This window comes from Ovis aries, chromosome 2, assembly GCF_016772045.2.
Source record: "Ovis aries strain OAR_USU_Benz2616 breed Rambouillet chromosome 2, ARS-UI_Ramb_v3.0, whole genome shotgun sequence".
NCBI classification, from domain to species: domain Eukaryota; kingdom Metazoa; phylum Chordata; class Mammalia; order Artiodactyla; family Bovidae; genus Ovis; species Ovis aries.
This window is the reverse complement of record NC_056055.1, coordinates 247599802-247620761: the sequence shown is the minus strand read 5'-3', so window position 1 is coordinate 247620761 and position 20960 is coordinate 247599802. Positions and strand designations below refer to the sequence as shown.

Genomic DNA, 20960 nt, shown 5'->3' with positions numbered 1-20960 from the left:
CACACACTGTCACGTAGTGTCACAGAATACTGCGTGCACGACACACATGCGCACGGAATGCCCACGCGTGTGCACACGGACTCACAGACACACGTGCAAAATTCAAATATACGCACACACAGCCCTTCATGTGAACGTGCGCATGTGCCTTCCCACACTGCCCTCAAACATGCAGTACCCCCATATGGGCCCGTGTAGCACACACGCACACACACGGAGTTAAGAATGACCCAGAACCATCTATGGTAAACGACAACCACGGCCAGCACAGGGCTAGAGGACCGGACTAGAAGTCAGGGGTCAAGTGTTCTTGCCCCAGTGCTGTCGCTCATCCCCTAGGTTATTCTGGTTGAGATCCTCCTGAGCCTCAGTTTCCTCATCTGAGAAATGGGGTTAATAGTTTCATAGAATAGTTCTGAGGCTTACAGGGAGATGGCTTTGGAAACCGTAGTGTTCTATGCTTGTGCAAGAGAATGGCCTCGCTGGAGGGCTGGGTAGGGACAAGTGAGAGGGGCACCGGAGTCAGGGGCAGGGGAGGGGTGCTTGCCGGGGTACCAGCTCTCCTGGGTGGGGGCGGGGGGACTGCTGTGTGAGTTGTGTCTGGTGGAGGGGGTGGAGGGCTAGGGCCATGAAGCAGAGATGGAAGGAAACGAAAGGCGGGCGGGGGACAGGGAGACCTGCAGGAAATCTTGTTTGGAAGCTCAAAGTCAGCACCCGAAGCCCATTACCGCTGTCCACAGGGGGCAGGGAGCGGGGAGGGCCCCGCTCCTCTTAGCAAGAACTGAGCGCCAGAGAGGGGGGAGCGGCGGGGGGCGGCAGCCCAGGTGGGTGATTTCTCGCTTGCACTAATCCCAGCATGGAGCTGGGGATGGGTGGCCGGACGGGCGGGGCGCATCTGTGATGTGTGTCTGCGCGTCCATGGGAGTGGTGGGGGGTGAATGGAGGCACAGAAGCTGGCCTTAGTGAGCTGGCGGGGGTGGGCAGGGGTGAACGTGGGCACAGAAGCTGGCCTTAGTGAGCTGGCGGGGGTGGGCAGGGCTGAACGTGGGCACAGAAGCTGGCCTTAGTGAGCTGGCGGGGGTGGGCAGGGCTGAACGTGGGCACAGAAGCTGGCCTTAGTGAGCTGGCGGGGGTGGGCAGGGGTGAATGTAGGCACGGAAGCTGGCCTTAGTGAGCTGGCGGGGGTGGGCAGGGGTGAACGTGGGCACAGAAGCTGGCCTTAGTGAGCTGGCGGGGGTGGGCAGGGCTGAACGTGGGCACAGAAGCTGGCCTTAGTGAGCTGGCGGGGGTGGGCAGGGGTGAATGTAGGCACGGAAGCTGGCCTTAGTGAGCTGGCGGGGGTGGGCAGGGGTGAATGGAGGCACGGAAGCTGGCCTTAGTGAGCTGGCGGGGGTGGGCAGGGGTGAATGGAGGCACGGAAGCTGGCCTTAGTGAGCTGGCGGTCATGGAGTTGAGAGGCTGCAGTGTGCACGAATGTGCTCAGGCCTGTTAGCCCGTGCGCATCCGTGCAGCGTGTGGATGGCGTGGGGGCAGGCCGTTGCTCACGCGTGTCCTCTGTGTGTCCGTGTTGGCCCGTCTGTGTAATGCCGTGCCTGCCTCAGTGTGAGCGTCTGTGTGTGCTCTGTGCGTGAGCCCATGATTTCACCCACGTGAGTGCGGATGTGTAGTCACGCTGTGTGTGTAGCAATAATACTGATGATCTGAGAGTGGTGATTCTCAAACTTGGCAGCTTTAGAATCACCTGGGCAATGAGCTTTTGAAAATCTCGATTCCCAGACCCTCGGGTCAACTATTCAGCGTCTCTGAGCCAGGGGGCCCCATCTCTGGGCTGCGGACTGGTACCTCCCGTCAGGTCAGTGGAGGCATTGGTTTAGAAATGAAGTGCACAGTAAATGCAAAAGCGCTTGAATCATCCTGAAACCACCCGCCCCTTCCTGGTCTGTGGGAAAATTCCTTCCATGGAACTGGTCCCTGGTCCCAAAGAGGTTGGGGACCGCAGCTGTAAGGGACAGGGTGCTGGCATCAGTGTTCTAGAAGACTCTGCAGGCGTTTGCACTGGGTGGCCCAGGCAGAGAAGCAGCTATCTCAGCAGACAAGGCCTCGTAGGGCCACCCTGTGCCTGCCGCCCGGCCTTCAGCCTGCCCCTGTGGGGTCTAGCGGGACGCGGGGATGGACTCGGGGCCCTGCGGGATCAGGGCAGGCCGTGAGCCGGGCTTCCCCACCTCGGCCCCAGGCTTGGGCAGTTTTGGGCCCCAAGAGACAGCCTTCATGTCATGCAGACAGAAACTGCATTGCTTCCCCGGCAGGCTGAGCCCTCACCTTCTCTCCTCGACCAGAGGGAGAGGCTGCCCCCTAAACACGCCCCTCGCAGCTCCTGTGAAAGTCAGAGGGATGAGTTAGTAAGAGGGTAGGCCAGGCAGAGGTCTAGTCGCTTCTGAGACTTGGAGACAGAAGTGTTCAGTGTGCCAAGACAGCTGGTCATTTGGGGCCAGAAGGAGTGGCTGTCATGGGCCCTGGGACTGGCTACCCTGCCGCTCATTGGCTGTGACACTTTGCGTGAGTGCAAGCCGCCGAGCCTGTTGGAGCCTCAGTTTCCCACCTCTGAAGCTGAGGCCCGTCTCCAGGGTGCCTCCCGGCTGTCCTGTGTGTATTTGGGGGCATCTACACGCACGCGTGTTGTGTACAAGTGCACTGATGAGCCTAAGAAAGGCGGAAGGGCACACGCGAGGTTCATCAAGCCGGTTTATTGGGCTTTTGATGAAAGGCTTCTTGGCAATCTGGAGAAGAGGCATTTTGAGCTGCCTCAGCTTCTGGGATTCAGGTGTGTGTCCCTGTGAACGGTGTGTGTGTTGTGCAGGTACGTGAGTTCTGGCCCTTGCTAGTTCTCCACTGGGACTTTGAGATTCGCCATCACTGTCTACAAGTGAGCAGGTTCAAGGACCCTTGGGGACCAAGGCTGGCCATGAACTGCCCTCCCCCGCCCAGACCATCCCCCGGAGCGGGTGTGGCCTTTCCTTAGGCAAGAAAGGCCCATCTTGCTCCTTTCCAGAGTGCAAGCAGAGTGACGCTTCATTCAGAAAGCACCCGCTGGCTGCCATGCGCCATGGGGCAGAAGAGAGACAAAAGACAGGGTCCCTGACAGCGAGGAGTTCCTGGATCTGCCCTCTCTCAAGCCATGGCACACGTAATCCAGTTGGAAGTTGCGGGGAGAGGGAGAGGTGGGGGAGAGCTTGCATTTACGAAGAATCAGTAACGTGCCAGGCACTGGCTGAAGCATCCTATGTGAGTTTACTCATTTAATCCTTCCAATAACCCTATAGGTAGCAACAGTTATTATCGCTCCCATTATACAGATGAGAAAACTGAGGTACGGAAGGTTACAGAAATTGCCCAGTGTCAGAACTAGTCAGTGGCAGAGTGTGGATGCTCATGCAGACATCCTGGCCTCCCAGCGCTGCAAGGAGACCCCTCAGAGCCCTGACTGGCCAAGTGCCCTCGGTGAAACTGTTGTTGGCCAGGGCCTTGGGCCTCAGGGTCTCCTGGTGTGGAGGAGGTGGGGCTCTTGACCTACTGCCTGGTTGCTGGTCCTGTGGTCCTTGGCGCTATTCCAGCCCCAGTCTCACCTTGAGGTCCGCCTTCCTGCCCACATGCGTCTCGGCCCCTGCCCCTCCCTGCCCGCTTGCATCCCACCACAGCCCCCACTCGCCCACCCCAAGCCGGGCCATGGAGGGCCCACGATGGTGATCGCCCTTCTAATTGCAGCCTCACTCCCAAAGCCACGTTCGGTTATCACAGAGGGTGCAGATCTCACAGCTCAGCCTCCCCGGTCCCAGGCCCTCGGGGCCAGCTCAGGAACGGAGGGAATTAATTACATTTTCCCATCCCCTTCTTTTAAAGTAGGGGAACGCCGGCAGGTCCCTGGGGAGGGGGCGGTGAGCAAAGGATGTGGAAGGGGGGCTGCTGCTGGGTTCCCGTGGCCCCCACCCCCCAAAACCTACAAGCCTCTCCCCAGCGGGTGGAAGGTGGGGGCGCGGGGAGGTGAGGCCGGACCCTCATTGATTTAGTCCGGTGGAGGCTGGGACTGATTTAGAGGAGAGGGAGACCAAGGGGGCGGGGGACGGGGGGTGGGGAGGAAGGGACGGCTGCCACTCAGCCTGATGGACAGCCCAGAGATCGGCCTTCAGATAAAACCTTACAGATGTGGAGGTCGGTATTGATTTTGAGTTAGTAACGGTAAGGTACCAAGAAGTAATACATTAGTGAAAGCAAGGTCACTGGGAAAAAAGTAAAACCCACTGGGGGAGAGGCCATAGCATTCTTGAGGGGGGTGATTACCGCATCAGATCAGGACTTCCTCAAGTTCAAAAGTTTGCAGGCCCCAGACCTCTGGCTGGGCCCCTAACTGTGGGCCAATGCTTCCTGCTTCCCTGGGCGAAGGGGGACCCGTGGGGGTCTGTGAGCCTGCCCGAGGCTGGCGAGGGCCCTGTAGGTCTGTGGAGTTCTGCCCTGCGGGGCTGCCACGGGCCTCTCTCCCCATGCTGTCTGGCTCAGCTTGCTGTGGGGAGGGATCATAGCGAGGGGTAGGGAGACATGGCTTCAAGTCCCAGCTCTGCCACTTCCTGACGGTGCAATCTCAGGCACTCCTTTTCACGTCCCTGTGCCTTGATTTCCCCATCTGCAGAATGGGGGTAAAACAGCTCATTTGCCGGAAAAGTCATTCCATGCTCCAGCTCTCTTTAGAGGGGTCTGACCCCATCAGCTTGGACGTGCTCATGCCTTGAGATAGGAGGCTGGACGCAGGCGAAGCCCTCTGATCCCCAGACTTCCGGGCACCCTGGAAGAGAGCAAGCAGATGCTGCACAGCCCCCATTCACACCCAGCCCAGATGTGGACCCGATTTGACGTTGCAGGGCAAATCCCACCGAACAAATCCCAGTACAGGGAAAGCTCCCTGGGCCTGAGCGGATTCTGAGCTGTATCTTAACGGCCCACGGTCCAAGCCCCCCAGGCCACTGGGCACCACACGAACCCCTTCTCACAGAGCATTCCAGGAAGGCTAGCATCGACCTCCTTGCTGTGTCTCAGACCTGCTGGGCGTGTTCCAGCCTTTGCACCCGCTGCCTCTTCTGCCCGGACACCTCTCTGTTCTGTCTTCCGCTGGCCGACTCTCTCTGGTCTTGCTAGTGAGGTCTCCCCTCACTACTCCACATGCTGTGTCTTTCTTCCACTGCACTTATCAGTATTGGAAATTATATGGTTTGTTTCCATCTTCCTGCACTTGACTGGCGGGCAGCTCCTGGAGGTCATGCAGCTGTTACTCTTCATTACTGTGTTTCAATACCTGGCGCAGTGTCTGGCACATATTAGGTGCTCAATAAATATTTGTTAAGTGAACATGCATGTATTTGACAGGATTTTCTGAGCTTATAGTTTGTAGGAGGTACAGTGTAGCCACCGGGGCTGCAGTGATGGATGAAACACAATTCCATTCTGCCCTCAGAGAGCTCATAGCTGAGCCCTGTCTCCAGCCTGGCATATAGTAACGCTCTGTGAAGTGTCATGAATGAGTAAGTGAATGAAGGAAGCAAGGATGTCTTTAGGAAACACTGTGTGGTTTGGGACAGCTGGGACATAAAGTGCGAGGTAGGAAGGAGGGGGGATTTGGGACAGGCAAGTGGAGGTCCAGTCACACGGAGCTTTGCCCTGTCCATCTGGGAGGTTCCAGAGAGCCGCTGATAATTCTTGAGCAACGTAGTCAGATTTGTTGGGTGGCTATTGCCTTGCAGGATGAGTATGGATCTGTACACACCTTCCAGCCTGTCCTCTGAAGCATCCTTCCTCTCTCCCCAAATACCTCCCGACTTGTCTCCTCCATCCCATCCTTGCTGGGCCTGGCATCTTGGTGATACGTAAAGAGAAGGATTATATCAGAGGCTCATCAGAACTGACAAACTCTTACGAGAGGGTTCCCACCCCACAACGATCCTTTCGAAGAAAGGGAAATGGGACCTGTGTGTTTTCCCTGAGCCCCTGAGTTTGTTCTTGAGGCCAGGGCTCCTTGAAGGAGGAGCAGGGTTAGTGTTTATATGGGGTAGACAATGGGAGGGAGGGTGATTTTCTTAATTCGGATGGAAGCGAGATCTAGACCAGGAAACTGACAGGCAACCTAGAAGAGAATCGGGGCTCCTAACCCCAGGGCAGTGTTAGACTCCTGAGTGTCCCCCGCCCCCGCAGATCCACCAAACACACACACCCAGCAACTTCCTCAGGCCCAGGACCCCGCCGCAACAGTCAGGAAAGAGCAAACCCAGCTCCGCCTGTGTTTCCGCCATCCCACTGGGCTGACACCCTGCAAAGTCCCACCCAAAGCTCACCAGCTGCGGTGGAGACAAAGTCCAGCCCCAGCAGACCTGGTGTCCTTGACTTCGGCTCTGGGGGTGGGGTGAGGAAAGAAAGGACAGAGGGCTTGAGAGAAAGGCTGAGAGGCGCCTGCTGGGTGCATTGCGGGAAGAGTCAGGGGAGGCTGTGCTTGCAGTATTCTTGAGGAGCCAGGCCCCTCGTGGGCCTGGGATCCCACCCCACACCCCCAGGGAACCCCCACCTGGAGTGAGAACCCCCTTCATGGTCACGTGTCTAAAACCCGTCCTTGAGAGTCAGACTTGACATCATCAGGCTAGAGGGGTCAGGCCCTGGCACCCCCGCTGTGAGATCTGGGGAAGACGCAGCTCTGGGTGGGCCTCGGTTTCTTCATCTGAGAAATGGGCGTCATGACTCCGCCCCACACGTCTCTGGAGGGCTCTGCACTGGCAGTCACACCGAGTCCGTTGCTAAGAGGAGGGAAAGAGAAGGAGGACCAGAGGACCTGGGGCCGCTGATGCCTGAGCACGTCCCGCGTGCAGAGCCCGTCCCGGCCTGCCGGCCCCGCTCTGAGGATAGAGGTGGTCGTAGGGGTTAAGGGCTAGCATGTGCAGGAGCTCAGGGTCTGACCCTGGCCTGAGGATTCCACATCGGTGCCTCCTGCCTGGAGCAGGGATGAGTCAGACCCGAGAAGGGGAAAGTTTTCACAAGGCGTCCAGTCGGCCAAAACTTCATCGCTCCAACGTGCAGAGTCCGTTTTCTCCCCAGGGGGCGGGTGGGCTCGTCAGAAAGCGCACCACGCGCCCAGCCTGGGTGGCAGTGTGGCCCTCCGGCTCCGTGCAGAGCAGGCTGTCAGCAAGGCGGGCCTCGCCGGCGCCCGGGGTCTCCCTCCCATGAATGGTGGCATCACCAGGTCACCAGGGTACCCGGCAGGCCAAGTCCACAGGACTGCTCCTCCCTCCCCTCCCCATCCTCTCTGGATTGGCCAGGTCACCCCTGACCCCTCCCCTCCCCTCCCCTCCCTCCAAGAGCTGGACCCCCGGGATGCCCGAGTGCCCTCCTGCAGGCACCCACAGCCCCCTCTGTCATGCCCCTCGTCACTCCAGATTCTGGTGGTCTGCCGCTACTTGCCACCCGCCCCAGACCCAGACCCTCTCCCTGGGCCAAGGTCAGGAACCAGGGCTCTTCCTCCTCTGAAGTCCCGGGGCCTGGCCTGAGGCTTGGAGCCATAGTCATCATCCGTGTGTGTTTGTTGAATGAATAAGTGAGCACACCAATGAACCAACACCAAGTTCTTTCAGCTGAGTTTCTAGAGACGAGCCCCACCACGTGAACTGGGCTTGCCATCACCCACAGTGACTTCCTGTCTGCCAAACCGTGCCAAGCGGAGAAGGGGGTGATGGTCACAGACGTCTGTGAAAGCACTTGGAGCACCGGCCGTGTAAGGGCAGAAGCTCAAAGTCGAGAGTGTAGTAGGCATAGCACAGGACTGGGGGTGACGCCAGACAGATCCAGAGTGTTTAACCGTTGTGTCGGAAGATAGGGGCATCCTAGTCTGATGGGGAGGCGCAGTTCCTGGGGGAGCTCCCTGTCTGATGGAAGAGACACAGTTAGCTGTTCCATTCATTCACTGATGCACACGTGTATTCCTGCATTCAGCAGACAAGCACAAGGTGCCCCTCAGGCCCCGGGAACAGAGAGGGAGACTGGGCCTGCCCTGCCTTCAAAGCTCTCAGTGCAGGGACGCTCCCAGGGCCGGGACTTAACCAGACAAACCCCCAACCATCTTCCCCACAAAGGCAAGTAAGCCAGGTAAACGGAGGATCGCAAGGCTGCAGGGCCCTCAAGGGAGACACTCCAGCGAAGGTCTGTCCAAGGCCAGCCCGGCATCGCCCCGGCATCGCCCCTGCACCCTGCTTGCCTCTGCGGGGTCCCCCAGGGGCCCCACACGCCTGCCCTGCCTGCCCTGCCTTGACGCTCTCTCCCCACAGGTGATGAGCATCCTGAGCAACCCCAGCGCGGTGCCGCCGCAGCCCCAGGCTGACTTCTCCATCTCGCCGCTACACGGCGGCCTGGACTCCGCCACCTCCATTACGGCCAGCTGCAGCCAGCGGGCGGACTCCATCAAGCCGGGAGACAGCCTGCCCACCTCGCAGTCGTACTGCCCGCCCACCTACAGCGCCACCGGCTACAGCGTGGACCCCGTGGCTGGCTACCAGTACGGCCAGTACGGCCAGAGTGAGTGCCTGGCGCCCCAGGTGTCCCCTCCTCTCCCTGTCCCAACACTACCCCCCCACCCGGCACAAGGACCTCCCACTTGCTTGTAGAGAACTGTGAGGGGTGTTGGGTGGGGGTGCCCATTGCACAGGTGAGGAAACTGAGGTCCAGAAAGGCAGAACTGCCGTCCTGACCTGATACAGCCCTGGACCCCTGCACTCACACTCCTCTTGTCTTGGAGCCTGGCTGTCCGTAGAAACATGATACGGGCCACCGGTATCGTTTAAAACTTCCTCCTAGCCACCTTTTACAAGGCGGATGAGTTTACTGACATTTCTTAGGGAACCCGGGATAGCTTAAAAAGATGATCATTTTGATACGCAATCCACATGACGTGATGACAAGACATTTTCACATTCTTTTTTTCATAGACTGTTTTTGAAATCCAGAGTGTTTTCCTTCAGTTTCTAAGTTTTCACTGGAACTATGAGATCTGCCTTTGTTTCCTGAAATTTACAACTGGAGGAAGTAGATTTACACACTCAAGTTGTTTCAAATATTTTGAAAAATTTCTCAGTCACTGTGAATGTGATCGTGATAGTCGCTCAGTCGTGTCCGAGTCTTTGAGACTCAGGGACGGTGGCTCGTCTGTCTGTGGAATTCTCCAGGCAGGAATACTGGAGTGAGTAGGCATTGCCTTCTCCAAGGGATCTTCCCAACCACTAAATTAAAGCAAATTAGAGGTTTTAAATCTAAGAGAAAATCAGATTGGAAGGTGACTGCAGCTCCCCGCTTGCAGCAGGCACATGCCGAGTGCTGGGGAGCCAGGGGACAGACCGTGCCCCTTTCTCCTTCTCCCCCACACCCCCAGGGCAGAGCTGTGTCTCAAGCCCTCTCCCCCACGCCACCCCAGCTTTGGTTTCCGCAGACCGTGAGGTGGTCTCTGGTGCCCACCCCTAGCGCTACGCTCTTGGCCTCTGGTCTGGAGCAGAGGCGGTGGGCCCTCAGACTGGGCCGCCACCTCCAGCTGCCAGGTGGGCCGGGTGGCCGTGGAGCCATTCCCGACAGCCGGGGTTGGGGGGGGGGCTGAGGTCACGCGGCCCCCAGCCCGGTCCCCGGCAAAGGCGTCACCTGCTGGTGTCAAACTCATCAGAAGGGCGTGCGGCAGCAGGGTGTGACCTCCCGGCCCGGGGCCCTCTCTGCCCCTCCGCAGCCCTGGCCTGGCCCCTGACCTCTGCTTCCTGACCCACCCCCGCCCCCACCCCCCGCACAGCCTCGCCTCCACGGCTAAATGCGGGCCAGCTGTGCCGGCCTCCACCTCCCAGCTGTGTTCATGGCCTCCTCCCTCTGGGGGCATGTGTTCACGTACGTGTGTCTAGGTGAGCGCGAGTGTCCATGTCAAGAGTACCTCGCGGTCTGTGTCTGTGTGTATGTGTGTGTGTTGGCACACCCGTGTTAGTGCACACATCTGTGTCTAGGTGAGCATGCGTGTATGTGTGGATCCATGAGTGTGTGAGTGACAGTGTATCTGTGCACACGACACTTTACATGTGTGAGTGTGAATGAGCATATTGTGTGCACGTGGGTTTGTATGTGAACACATGTACACATTTGGTCATGTGAGTATATGTGGCCATAACATACACGTGTGTGTTGAAACGTGCGTTCAGGCGTGATCATGTGGCTCGGTGTGTGTGTGGCTGCCTGTGTGTGTGACCTGCTGTGCTATGTGGAGTGTGCATGTATGTAAACATGGACTATGTGTGGCTGTGTGTACATGCATAGACATGTGTTTGCCATGTGCGTATGCTGGAGTGAGCGTGTGTTTGGAGTCCATGTGTGTGCAGAGTATACTTACAGGTACGGATATGCTTGAGCGTGGGTATAGGTGTAGCTGTGTGTACTGGTATCCAGGTGTGCATCTGGGTGTGAGCTCATGATGTGTGTGTGAGTGTGTCTGTGTGAGTGTGTGCATGTGCCTGCGAGTCTGAGAGCTGGGCGTGCACGCGGGCAGGGCGGTATCTGCAGAGGGGCCGGGGTGGCCCCGGGCCCCAGCCTGCGTTCCCGGGCACGGAGCAGGACACACGTGCTCTTGATAAAGAGTTCAGCGGGCTCCAGCGGCAGCCGCAGCCCCGGCCCGAGGCAGGCGTTAGTCACACCCGGAGCCCGTGCCCGACTCCAGGGGTGCCTGCCCAGCTCGGAAATAAAATTACCCCTAAGTCAGCATGGGGGCCACAAGGGAGGGGGGATCAAAAGGGAAAGGGCCCGGGAGGCGAGAAGGGAGTTTTGTTCCCCTTCGCTGGGGAAGAGCTGGCCCCGGTTTCCTCCCTGCCCCGCTCCTCACCCCCCACACCTCCTCACTCTTCCGACCTCCAGCTCCGCCCCCCAGTCATCCCCCTCCAGCCCCACCCTGCCTCCCTTGGCTCCGCCAGGGGCTGCTCAGAGCTCCTCCTGGGCCACCTCCTCCAGCCCTTCCCCAGGGGTACCCCAGCTCAGACCCCACTCTCCTCCACCCAGCCCACAGAGGTGAGATCTCTCCTCCACCCAGCCCACAGAGGTGAGATCTCTCCTCCACCCAGCCCACAGAGGTGAGATCCTCTCCTCCACCCAGCCCACAGAGGCTCCTGGGGCACACTAGGAGAGGACTGAAGGAGAGTTTGCCCCGCCACCACCCTGATGTGGGCAAGTCACCCGCCTCTCTGAGCCTCAGTTTTGCCATCTGTGAAATGGGGGCCCAGGGATTCGATTCCATTGTCTCGATGTTTTCCCATGGTACCACCCCCCTCGGCTGTGACGTCCTGGGACAGCCCAGGGACACACGTGGGGTTCCCACTGACCACCTCCCCATGTCCACGGGCAGCTGAATTCACCATAGCCCGTGTGTGACAGCCTCATGCTCTAAGCTATGCTGTGTGTGCCCAGGGCACCTGGCATCTGCCCACACCTGTGCTGTGTGTGAGTTAGCCCGCCGGGCACTGGGTGAGGTGCGTGTTCGTCATCTCGTGTAATCCTCAAAAACCCCAGGTTACAGATGCTAAGGCTCAGAGAGGCCGGGAACTTTCCCCACGGTCCCACGGAAAGTGGAGTCTCCGAACTTCAAACCTAGATCTCTTTCGAGTCAAACCACAAACTTTGCAAGATGCTGAGGGATGATGGACGCCCGCCCTGGGTGTGGAGTCCTGTTCACAAGCTCACACTCATCTGTGTGTGGGCAGAGGCTTACTCCTCTGTGAATATTCACTGCTCTGTGTCTATACCGGCTCCAGGGGGTCACTTTACAACACGCCCGTGTGTAAAGGAAGAAGTGATCACTTCTTGAGTGGGTCTGGCACCCCGTCCTCACCGCCACCCGGTGCAGGGGACTGGGTTATTCCCTCTGCGCAGATGAGGAAAGGGGGTCCCAGAGAGGTTGGCTGGGACCAGCAGACAGTACCTGTCCGGGCGCACAGGGCCACCCCTTTGAGCGTGGGGAGCCTCCCTTTCAGGTGTGCCTGGGCCGGGTGGACCAAACCCCAAAGCAGGAGAGTGAGCCGCCTCGCCTCGGTCCTCTCCACTTCCCAGGGACGCCGTCACACCCTCCCCCGCTGCTCCCTGCTGCCATCCGTCCGTCCATCTGTCTCTCCCTGTCCCTAAAGGGGGTGGGGGCAGGGGGCAGGGACAGGGCGCACGGCAGATTAATATGGCCCTGGTGTTCCCAGAGGCCAGGGCCGTACTAATGATGGGGCTGATAGAACGCAGAAGTGTGAAAAGAATTTTAATAGATCTGACAAGTCCAATAAGAATTTGTGTCTAGAAGGGTCCTCCTCTGGGGCCGCTGGCTGACGAGACGCTGACGGCTGAGATTTGTTTACTGGTTGGCATCGCCACCACCTCTCCTGCCAACTCCTGATTAATCTAATTTGAGACGTTGAGAGCCCAGGCTCGGGCACGAGGCAGAGGAGGGGAGGCTCGGAGAGACAGAGAGACAGGAAGGGCCACTGACAGGCTGTAATGAGAAATGTCACAGCCCTGCCCTCGCGGGACCCCGGCCCCACCCCAGGGAGAGGCAGGCTCTGCGGGATGACGGGTGCCCTTGAAGCTGGCTGAGTCGTCAGTAAAGTTCGGTGTTTCTTGGTGTTTCCTTGGTCGTCTTGACAACAGGGCCTGGGGAAGTCCCTACAGCGTGCAGGGCCATGGCTGGTGACAGGGAGAGACTAAAGGGGAAGGGACAGAGTGACCAGAGGCGCAAGCAGAGTAAAGTCAGGCTCCTCCAGCCCACATGTGCCTCTGGGCCGGTGGCTCTTCCTGAGCCTCAGCCTCCACATCTGTAAAGTGGGAACAGCTGTAGCCTAAAGCATGGGGCAGCTGAAGGAATTAGATGAGATATCGTCTGCCTGGCACTTGGCAGTTCCCATCATTGTTATCCAAAGCCAGACCTTTCTGCCACTCCTGCAGGAAGAGCTGGCCCTTAGACAAACCCCTTACCTTGCCTGGAGTAGAGAAGGGGGCCATTCCAGGCTTCGGGATGTAGGGAGCTCCATACACTCTCAAGTGCTGTGTGGGGACCCGAGATGATTCTGCAAGAGGTGGAGCTGGCAGGGGTGGTTAGCAGCTAGCATCAGACTGCCTGCATTTGAATTACGGCTCCACAATTTAAGAACGCTGGGATCTTTCAAGTTATGCAACCTCTCAGGGCAGGGCCTCAGTTTTGTCATCCGTGAAATGGGGATGGTAATAATCCCAGCCTCACAGAGGTATTGGGGCAATTAAGTGAGATGGTGCACGTAAAATGCTTAGAGTGGGACTGGCATAGAGTCAGCTCTGGGGAAACATCAGCTCTTCCCTGCCCCCCACTTCCTGTTACCACTCTGACAACGTGGCCTCCTCTTGGGCGAGACCTGAAACCCAGATAAGACAGACCCCACGTAGTAGAGACGGTGTGGTCACAGCTGCTGGGTCCCCCTGAGACCAGAGATGGGAGGTTTTCTCACCCTCCCCCAGAGTAAGGGCTGGACCCTAGGCAAGGGTAAGGTGGGCCACCACCACTCTGCCCCACCAGCTAGGAGCCTGGAGGCTGAGTAACCTTACAGGCAGCACCTGGGGGCTCAGCGTGGGAAGCTGAGGGATGTGGAGTCCAGGCCTCCAGTAAGACCCAGGGCATGTGTATATCCTTTAGGAATCCAGGGAGCCCCCTGTGCCAGGCATCTCAAAGCACATTGTCTCATTTGGTCCTTAAAACAGCCCTTGAGGAGGCTGGAATTTGTCCTCCCCATTTTACAGACAAGGAGGCAGGGCTGGAGAGACAGAGTGTTTTGCCCAAAGCCACGTGAGCAGGAGGTAGTCAGGAGGCTGAGTCGCCCAGTTCACCGTCCCTTTCCTTCTTTTCCCATCAAAGGGCATGCCTTCTTACTGCACCTCAGCCTTACGAGCCCTCGTCCCTCCGACTCCCCGTGCACCAGGCGTGGGGCTGACTGACCGCTGCGTATACATGTGCTCATCTAATCACAATAACCTTTCAACCCAGGTGCTAGTATCATCTTACAGCAGAACTGAGGCTTGGAAAGGTGACATGGTATGTCCCCAGATCACACACTGAACGTTGACAGGTGCAGAGTTTGAATGTAGGGCATTTGAGCCCCTAGGCAGTAGGGCCTCCTGGAATTCAGTTACTGATACAGCCCATCTCAGCTCCCTATTTTCCCTCCGGCCACGCCGTCACCTCCCGGCTCCACCCACCCACTCTAGGCAGGGGCCCCCCAACTCTGGGAAGGCATGGAGAGTGTTACCGGGCCCCTCAGTGGGCAGGGGACAGTGAAGGGAGAGCCCTCTCTCCAGCTTCCTCTCACCTCCAGATCGGAGGGTTCCCAGAAGGTAGGATAGGCCAGAGCTGCAAATTCTGGCTTGGGAGGCAGCCTGTCTGTGCCTCAAGGGGCCTCGGTCACATGGCAGGCAAATCGCGTCCAGGATGGTTTCGGCTGCAGCCCCAGGCAGGCACAATGAGGAGAGTCGGCCCAGAACACCAGCGGGCCACCTGCACACACCCAATGCATGAGCCCGGCTGAGGTGGCACTCAGCTGTGCAGTCACCTGTGTTCCCAGCGCTCACCTCGAGCAGGTGCGCACACCTCACCCAGGTCTGTGCACACACACAAGCACAAGCATTGTTCGTGTCCATCACTCCATCACAGAGAGTCTTGTTCCCACGGTTCACACACACGTGAATAGATGCCCTCAGACTCTCATCCCTCTCTTCCGGGTGACCAGAACTGGCAAGGCTGCAGGTCTCATTTCCCTGCATTACAGGCTCCTGGCCCTTCCTCCTGCAGGGACCCCTCAGCTCCCTGGCAAAAGCTCCCTTCGTTTTTGAGTAAGAGATCTTGCTCTGCCTCAGCTGTGAGCTGGGCTTAGGATCCAGAAAACGCAGAAGGACCTTGCCCCCACTACTACCTGGCCCCCAGGGGACTCGCCAGATGTGCCTCAGAACAGGGATGGGTAGAGGCGTGTTGGGGAAAGGGACAGTTCTTTGCTAGACAATGGGATACCCTAGGTACTTTCCTACAGAGCCCATAGGGGAGCTGGGTAAACAATGTGGGAAGCAAATATTTGCTGAATGATCGGAAAGGAAGTGAGAGAAAGAATCTTATGAATAAATTGATGGATAGGTGGGTGGATGGATGAATAGGTGGATAAACAGACAAAAAGTGGATGGGCAGATTGATGGTGAATGGATGGACGACAGATAGATGGATAAAGATATGGCTGTGGATGGATGGATGGAAGAAGAGATGGGTAGATACAGAGAAGGATGGATGGGTGAATTGATAAATGGATGGATGGATGGATATATGGATGGATGAATAGATGTAGGACAGATTGAATTAACAGGCAAAAAGAATGTGAATTTCTAGAAGTCTCTCTTTTTTTCCCCAGCTGCTGTTGATTACCTGGCCAAAAATGTGAGCCTGTCCACACAGCGTCGCATGAAGCTCGGGGAGCACTCGGCTGTGCTGGGACTCCTGCCTGTGGAAACTGGCCAGGCTTACTAGGGCCCCTGGGGCGCCTTGCCCCAGCCTGACTCCCAGCCTAACCCTTACTGATCCCTGAGCCTCCCATCCTCAGTCCCTCCATCGCCCTGGGGTCCCTGGAGCCCAGGGAAGGAGCCAATTCCCTTCCTGTGGCCAGCCCTCTGGAGACAGGCAGCCTGCCCACCGTTCATCTCTGGTTAGGGACCTGGAGTGACCCCTTTGGAGTCTGCCCCTTCACTCTCCCCACTGGAGGGCCTCTGGTCAGCCTGCCCTCTTGCCCCAGCCAAATTCTGACATGGCCTCTGCCATCTCAGACCCAGAGATCCCAGCTCACCCTGAACAGAGCACCTTGGGCAACCAAAGGAAGATGCTGTCTGGGATGAGGTCCAGGAGCCCTTTGACCGCAGTGCCCATGAGTCCCCTGCACAGAGGTGGAGCCCAGAGGGCTGATCTCGGTGGAAGTGCTGGGAGTAAGCCCTCCTGGTGGGTCTCTGGCTCAGGGCCTGAACCACAGCTCCTCCTCCTCAGCAAAGGAGGGGGGACCTTGGCCCTGGGGTGCTCCCAGGAATCACCCACAAATTCTGAGGTCTTCAGGACCTCTCCACATACCTCTGCTGGGTAGAGGGGGAATCTAGCCCAAGCAAGGGGATTGGGAGGACCAGGAAGAAGCTTAGCCAGGGGGCAGGGCCACATGGGTGGGGCTTGTTGGCAGTGGGCTGGTCCAGGATACCAGGACCCAGGCCGGATATTCAGAAGCAGCTTTAGGCTCTAACACTGAAGCCCAGGTTCCAACCTTGCCCATCCCAGGTGGGGTCTGGGGAGCACACAGACCCTCCAGTTTTCTCATTTGCTGAATCAGATGACGGGGGAGGAGACCAAGTCTTGAGAACATGTGAGTGATGAGGCAGGCTCAGAGGAGGTTTCGTAACCGGGGTTACTCTGTTTGTGGGCAGCAAACCTTTGCTGCCAAAGGCTTCAGCGGTCTGCCTTCAAGTCCACAGCCCATGGAGCTTCGATTTCTCACAAAGCCTCCTTCAGAGACCTGGGCCCATCCCCTGAATGCCCTGCCCTCTAGGAAGGGCGCCTCCACCTGCTCTGGAAAAGGGTTCTTGGGTCATCAGGGACTGCTTGCCCCGCAGACAAGACCAGAGTCCCTCTGGCATTGGGGGGGGGGCGGGAAGGGCATGTCCCTGTCCCACCCAGACTGGCATCTTTCAGTTCTCAGCTGAGATGGCTCTGTCTTCTGATCCAGCACCCCTGGGCGTGGAGATGTGGCCAGTCTTTGAGCCACGGCCCCTGGGAGAGAGGGGCACCAAAGGTTCTGGAGAAGAAGGCAAGGTCGTCTTCCGTGGCCATTCTAGTGGCTCTCCCCAGCTGCCTTCTCTTTACACGGTGAGACCTTTAGGGAGTGGCTCAGGCCCCTGACTACGGCCTGCCTTGTAACTCTCCCCTTTACCCTTGATCAAAATTCTATTCGTCTCCATCTCCATCATCATAATCTACACGTGGATCACCTGCATCAAGTCCCGCCGGGTCAGAGGCGCTGGAGACAGGAGCCACAGCGCTGACTCTGCGCAGACCGGACCAAGCTGCTTGGCCCCTCCTGGGCACCTGGCACCACCTCCTTGCTCAACTCATGCCTCGCCCTCAGCTCACAGGACATCCCCAGAGGGACAGGCTGCCGCTTTGGGGATCAACCTGAGCGCCTCCCTTCTGGGGAGCCGGGTTAGCGAGATACTAGGACGGTTCCCTGCATGGACGTCACCTCTGTGATGAATGCTCTCACCTGCTTCCCAGCTTCAGACTCAATAGTCTCAGGCCTGACCTGGACCACGACCAAGGTGACCTGGATCTCTGGTTTTCGAGGAGCCTATGATTAACTGGGGACAAACAGACTCTTTGGTAGCAGTGGACACCCAGACATGGGTGGCCCATCAAGTTCAGCCAAAGTTTCCATGGGAGCATCCAAGGCAGGAGACTTTGGGCTCTTCAAGCTCTGGACAAAAAGGAAGGGTGTGTGTTGTCTGTTGGTGACCCGGTCCGTGTTTTTGTAGCTATCATAGCCAGGAAGCAGTTCTTCCTTAAGCTGAACTACAGTCTTCATCCACATTCCTTGAATGGTCAGCCTTTCCCTCTGGAAGCCGGTCTCAGCCATCCTCTGCATCTCCTTACACCCTAGGTTTTCCAGGAGCAGCAGGGATCTCAGGCTGGTGACATCAAAACCACCCAGCTCTGTGCCCCCACCCCCAGAAGTGACATTCCAATGCTAGGACCAATCCCAAATATCTGCCTGCAATGGCAAAATAGGTGTAAACCAAATGATTTCTCCTTAAGTCCATCTTCTTTGGAGTTCTCCCAAGCGACCGTCTTGGTAGAAAGTGGGACTTATTCCCCCAGGGTCCCCACCCTCCTCAGAAAGAAACCCTGACCCTAACAGGTTTTTTCCTAAAACCTAGTGTATTAATGTGTCTAACCAACTCAGTCTGTAAAATTCCGTCTGGTGTTGGCAGCTTGCAGCTTCACCAGCAAGATGATACTGGATAAGAATTAGAAAGCTTCCAACTCTTGAGGGTTGACCACAGGCTGAGAAAGAAGGTCTGAATCCCAGTGGCAAGGCTGGCCCAGAAACAATCCCGCTCTAGCCCTGTAAATAGCGTCCATAGCAAAATAAAACATGCTTCCTCCAACTTCTCACAAGTAGCTATTGGTCCTACCTATGGGGGCCCCTCTTCTGAACTCATTGTACATTAGTTGGAAACGTGGTGATGTGCTGTTCGTTTATAGGGAGTTGACTTTTATAAATATATATATAAATACTAAAAAAAGAAGAAGGAGCAAAAACCCCCACAGTGCGTGTCGTGCTAGCGCCAGGGACCATCTGTAGGGACATATCTGCATACCGTGTGTTTCGGATTATACATTCCGGGCTCTGTTGGGTTCTTTCATTTTTATTGCTTCGTTTTTCACTTGGTATTTCTCTCTTGCTATGAAAAAAAAAAAAAGTGATGTGTAAGAAGCAAGCTATGTTTTATTTTTCACTCGTATGTTTTCCTTGATTTATATTTGCCATTCTTTTGCCAGAGGAACGTGAAGGAGGAGAGAGATGGGGGGCACGAAAGAGAAGGAGGGAATAATCGAGAGAGGTTTGCCCAGAAGGAACACGAGAAGGCCAGATTTTCCATCTGGTCCACCACCGGATGGGACAAGGCAGATTCATGATGCTGATCACCCCACTGAAATCCTGTGTTGTTGGACAGGGAGCGGGCAATGCTTTCAGAGGTGTGGGTCCAGGAACTTGGGAAGCCCCTCAGTGGCCCCCAAAACTCATGATGCTCTGGGGCCTCTCTCGGGTTGGTGCTCCCCTCAAGGCCCCCAGCGTGCCCTTCACTGTGGGATGCTTTCTGAGGCCGACTGACCTTCTCCTTCCCCTCCCACAGAGGCACCACACCCGAGGCCAAATGGGCGTCCTCCAGCCACCATCCTCAAATGCTCAGAGACATCTGCTTATCGATAAGGCCAATCCCAACCCGGGAACTATCTGCATAGTGCTCTAGATCATCCCTTCTTCCTAGCGATGGCAACTTGGTTGCTTCCGTGTGTGACTCACAGCCACTTTCCTCCATGTGGGAGCGAGTGTGTGTGCATGAGCGTGTGAGTGGGGTGTCCGCGTGGGCTCGAAGGTGTGTGTTTAAGTATAATCGCACCATAATTTATTCAGCTATCTGGAGTAGTAGATTAGAAAGAGAAACTGGCATTTGCTTTAACTACCTGCTTGTAAGCGCTTCCTCTGTAACTCAGGCGTCTAACTGTTAAATATACATTAAAAAGAAATTAAAAGCATCTCCAGGATTCCGTGTACTCAATTGATCTCCATGTGGGACTGCCCTTAAACGGGACTGAGGAGCAGACAAGAAGACCTTTGACCTAATCTGGAGAGTGTGTGTCGAGGGGTAGGAACTCCATTTCTCTGGCGCCCCCCGGGCCTCCCAGGGCTCAGCAGATGCTGGACACACAGCGAAAGCTTCAGCAATGTTTCTTCAGTGGACACACCTCTCTGGTGAAGCCTCAGTTCTCTTCACCAGGATTTTCCTGCCACTAAACATAGAACCCTCTGTGGCCTCTCCTTGTATCAATAGACAGAATTTGCACGGTGGGAGAGAGCTCACAAGTTTACTTATTGTCTTTCAAGCAGAGCCTGATATGAGAGGGTTGCCGGCAGGTGAATTATTGGAGAGCCTTCAAGAGAAATCCTTGAGGGCAGTGGTCCCCAACCGTTTTGGCCCCAGAGACTGATGTCGTGGAAGGCGATTTTTCCACGGGGGACTGAGCCAGGGGTAATGGTTTCAGGACGATTCAAGCATATTACATTTGTTGTGCACTTTATTTCTGTTATTATTATATAAGCTGCACCTCAAATCACCAGCCGTTAGACCCAGGCAGTTGGGGAGCCCTGCTTAAGGGAGTGAAAGGAGAAGGATGGGGCAGGGGAGGGAGCTGGGCAAAGGGGAGGTTTTACCTGGAGTCTCGGCCCAACCTGGTCTGGCAGAGAGCTCTGGACTGAGAATCGGAGAACAGAGTCAGCCTCACCTTGAGATCAGGGGATATTTGCTGCACAGATCAGTCATTCACTGGCTGCTGGCTGTGCCTGGGGACGGGATGGAATGGGTGGCTAAAGGGTTTGTGTGGCCAAGCACCTTGGGTTAACACGGCCCCTGTGGGCTGAAGGCAGTTCTCCAGAGAAAGGAATGGCAGTGAGCCCTCAGCAGCAACTCTCATCAGTTAGGGGGCGGGTGCGCCGGCCCCGTCAAAGGGCCTCTGGGCAAGGACTAGCACCATCGACTCCACATACTCCTCTGGCGCTAAACCCGGCCACCTGTGCCATTCCAGGGTGCTGGTTTACATGGGTCATCTGAGCAGGGAGGGGGCGAGATGGAGGAGTTTGGGGGAGATAATATGCATGAAGGATCGGTAACGCGCACACAAAGGAAGAATCTGAGTCCACCCAATCCAGCCAAGTTCTCTTCCCAAGGTCAGAGCGATCGGAAGGCTGCCAGGCACCCTTCTCCTCATAGAATTCCTACAGTGCGATGAGCTCTCTACCAGCCCCGTAAGGAACCCAGGCAGCTTGTGGCAGAATCAGGGCTCTCAGCCACAGTTCACCCATGTCTATCTCCCTGGCTCCCTGCCACCCCCACTGAGCAACTGCCGTTCAGTAAATCAGGAAGATACAGGGGAGAATCAAGAAACAGTCAAGTTCTACTCTGACCTCTGCATATGACTCACTGTGGGCCCTGAGACAGTTTTCTCTCCCTGTAAGACCCTATTTCCATATATTTTTTAAAAAGCAGACTGGATGGTATCTAAAGATCTTCCAGGTTAGCAT

At 56.8% G+C, this 20960-nt stretch overlaps 1 protein-coding gene across 3 annotated transcripts in view; it reads left to right on the top strand.

Moving 5' to 3' along the window:
- The window catches only part of PAX7 (paired box 7), a 107401-nt gene extending 87984 nt beyond the window's left edge, over positions 1-19417 (top strand). For all 3 annotated transcript variants that reach the window (XM_060411511.1, XM_027965644.3, XM_027965643.3), the window contains exons 8-9: positions 8349-8595; positions 15483-19417. In XM_060411511.1, the coding sequence (XP_060267494.1) occupies positions 8349-8595; positions 15483-15598 (363 nt within the window). In that variant the 3' untranslated portion in view covers positions 15599-19417. The remainder of the gene's footprint in view (positions 1-8348; positions 8596-15482) is intronic.
- Positions 19418-20960: the final 1543 nt, after the last annotated feature.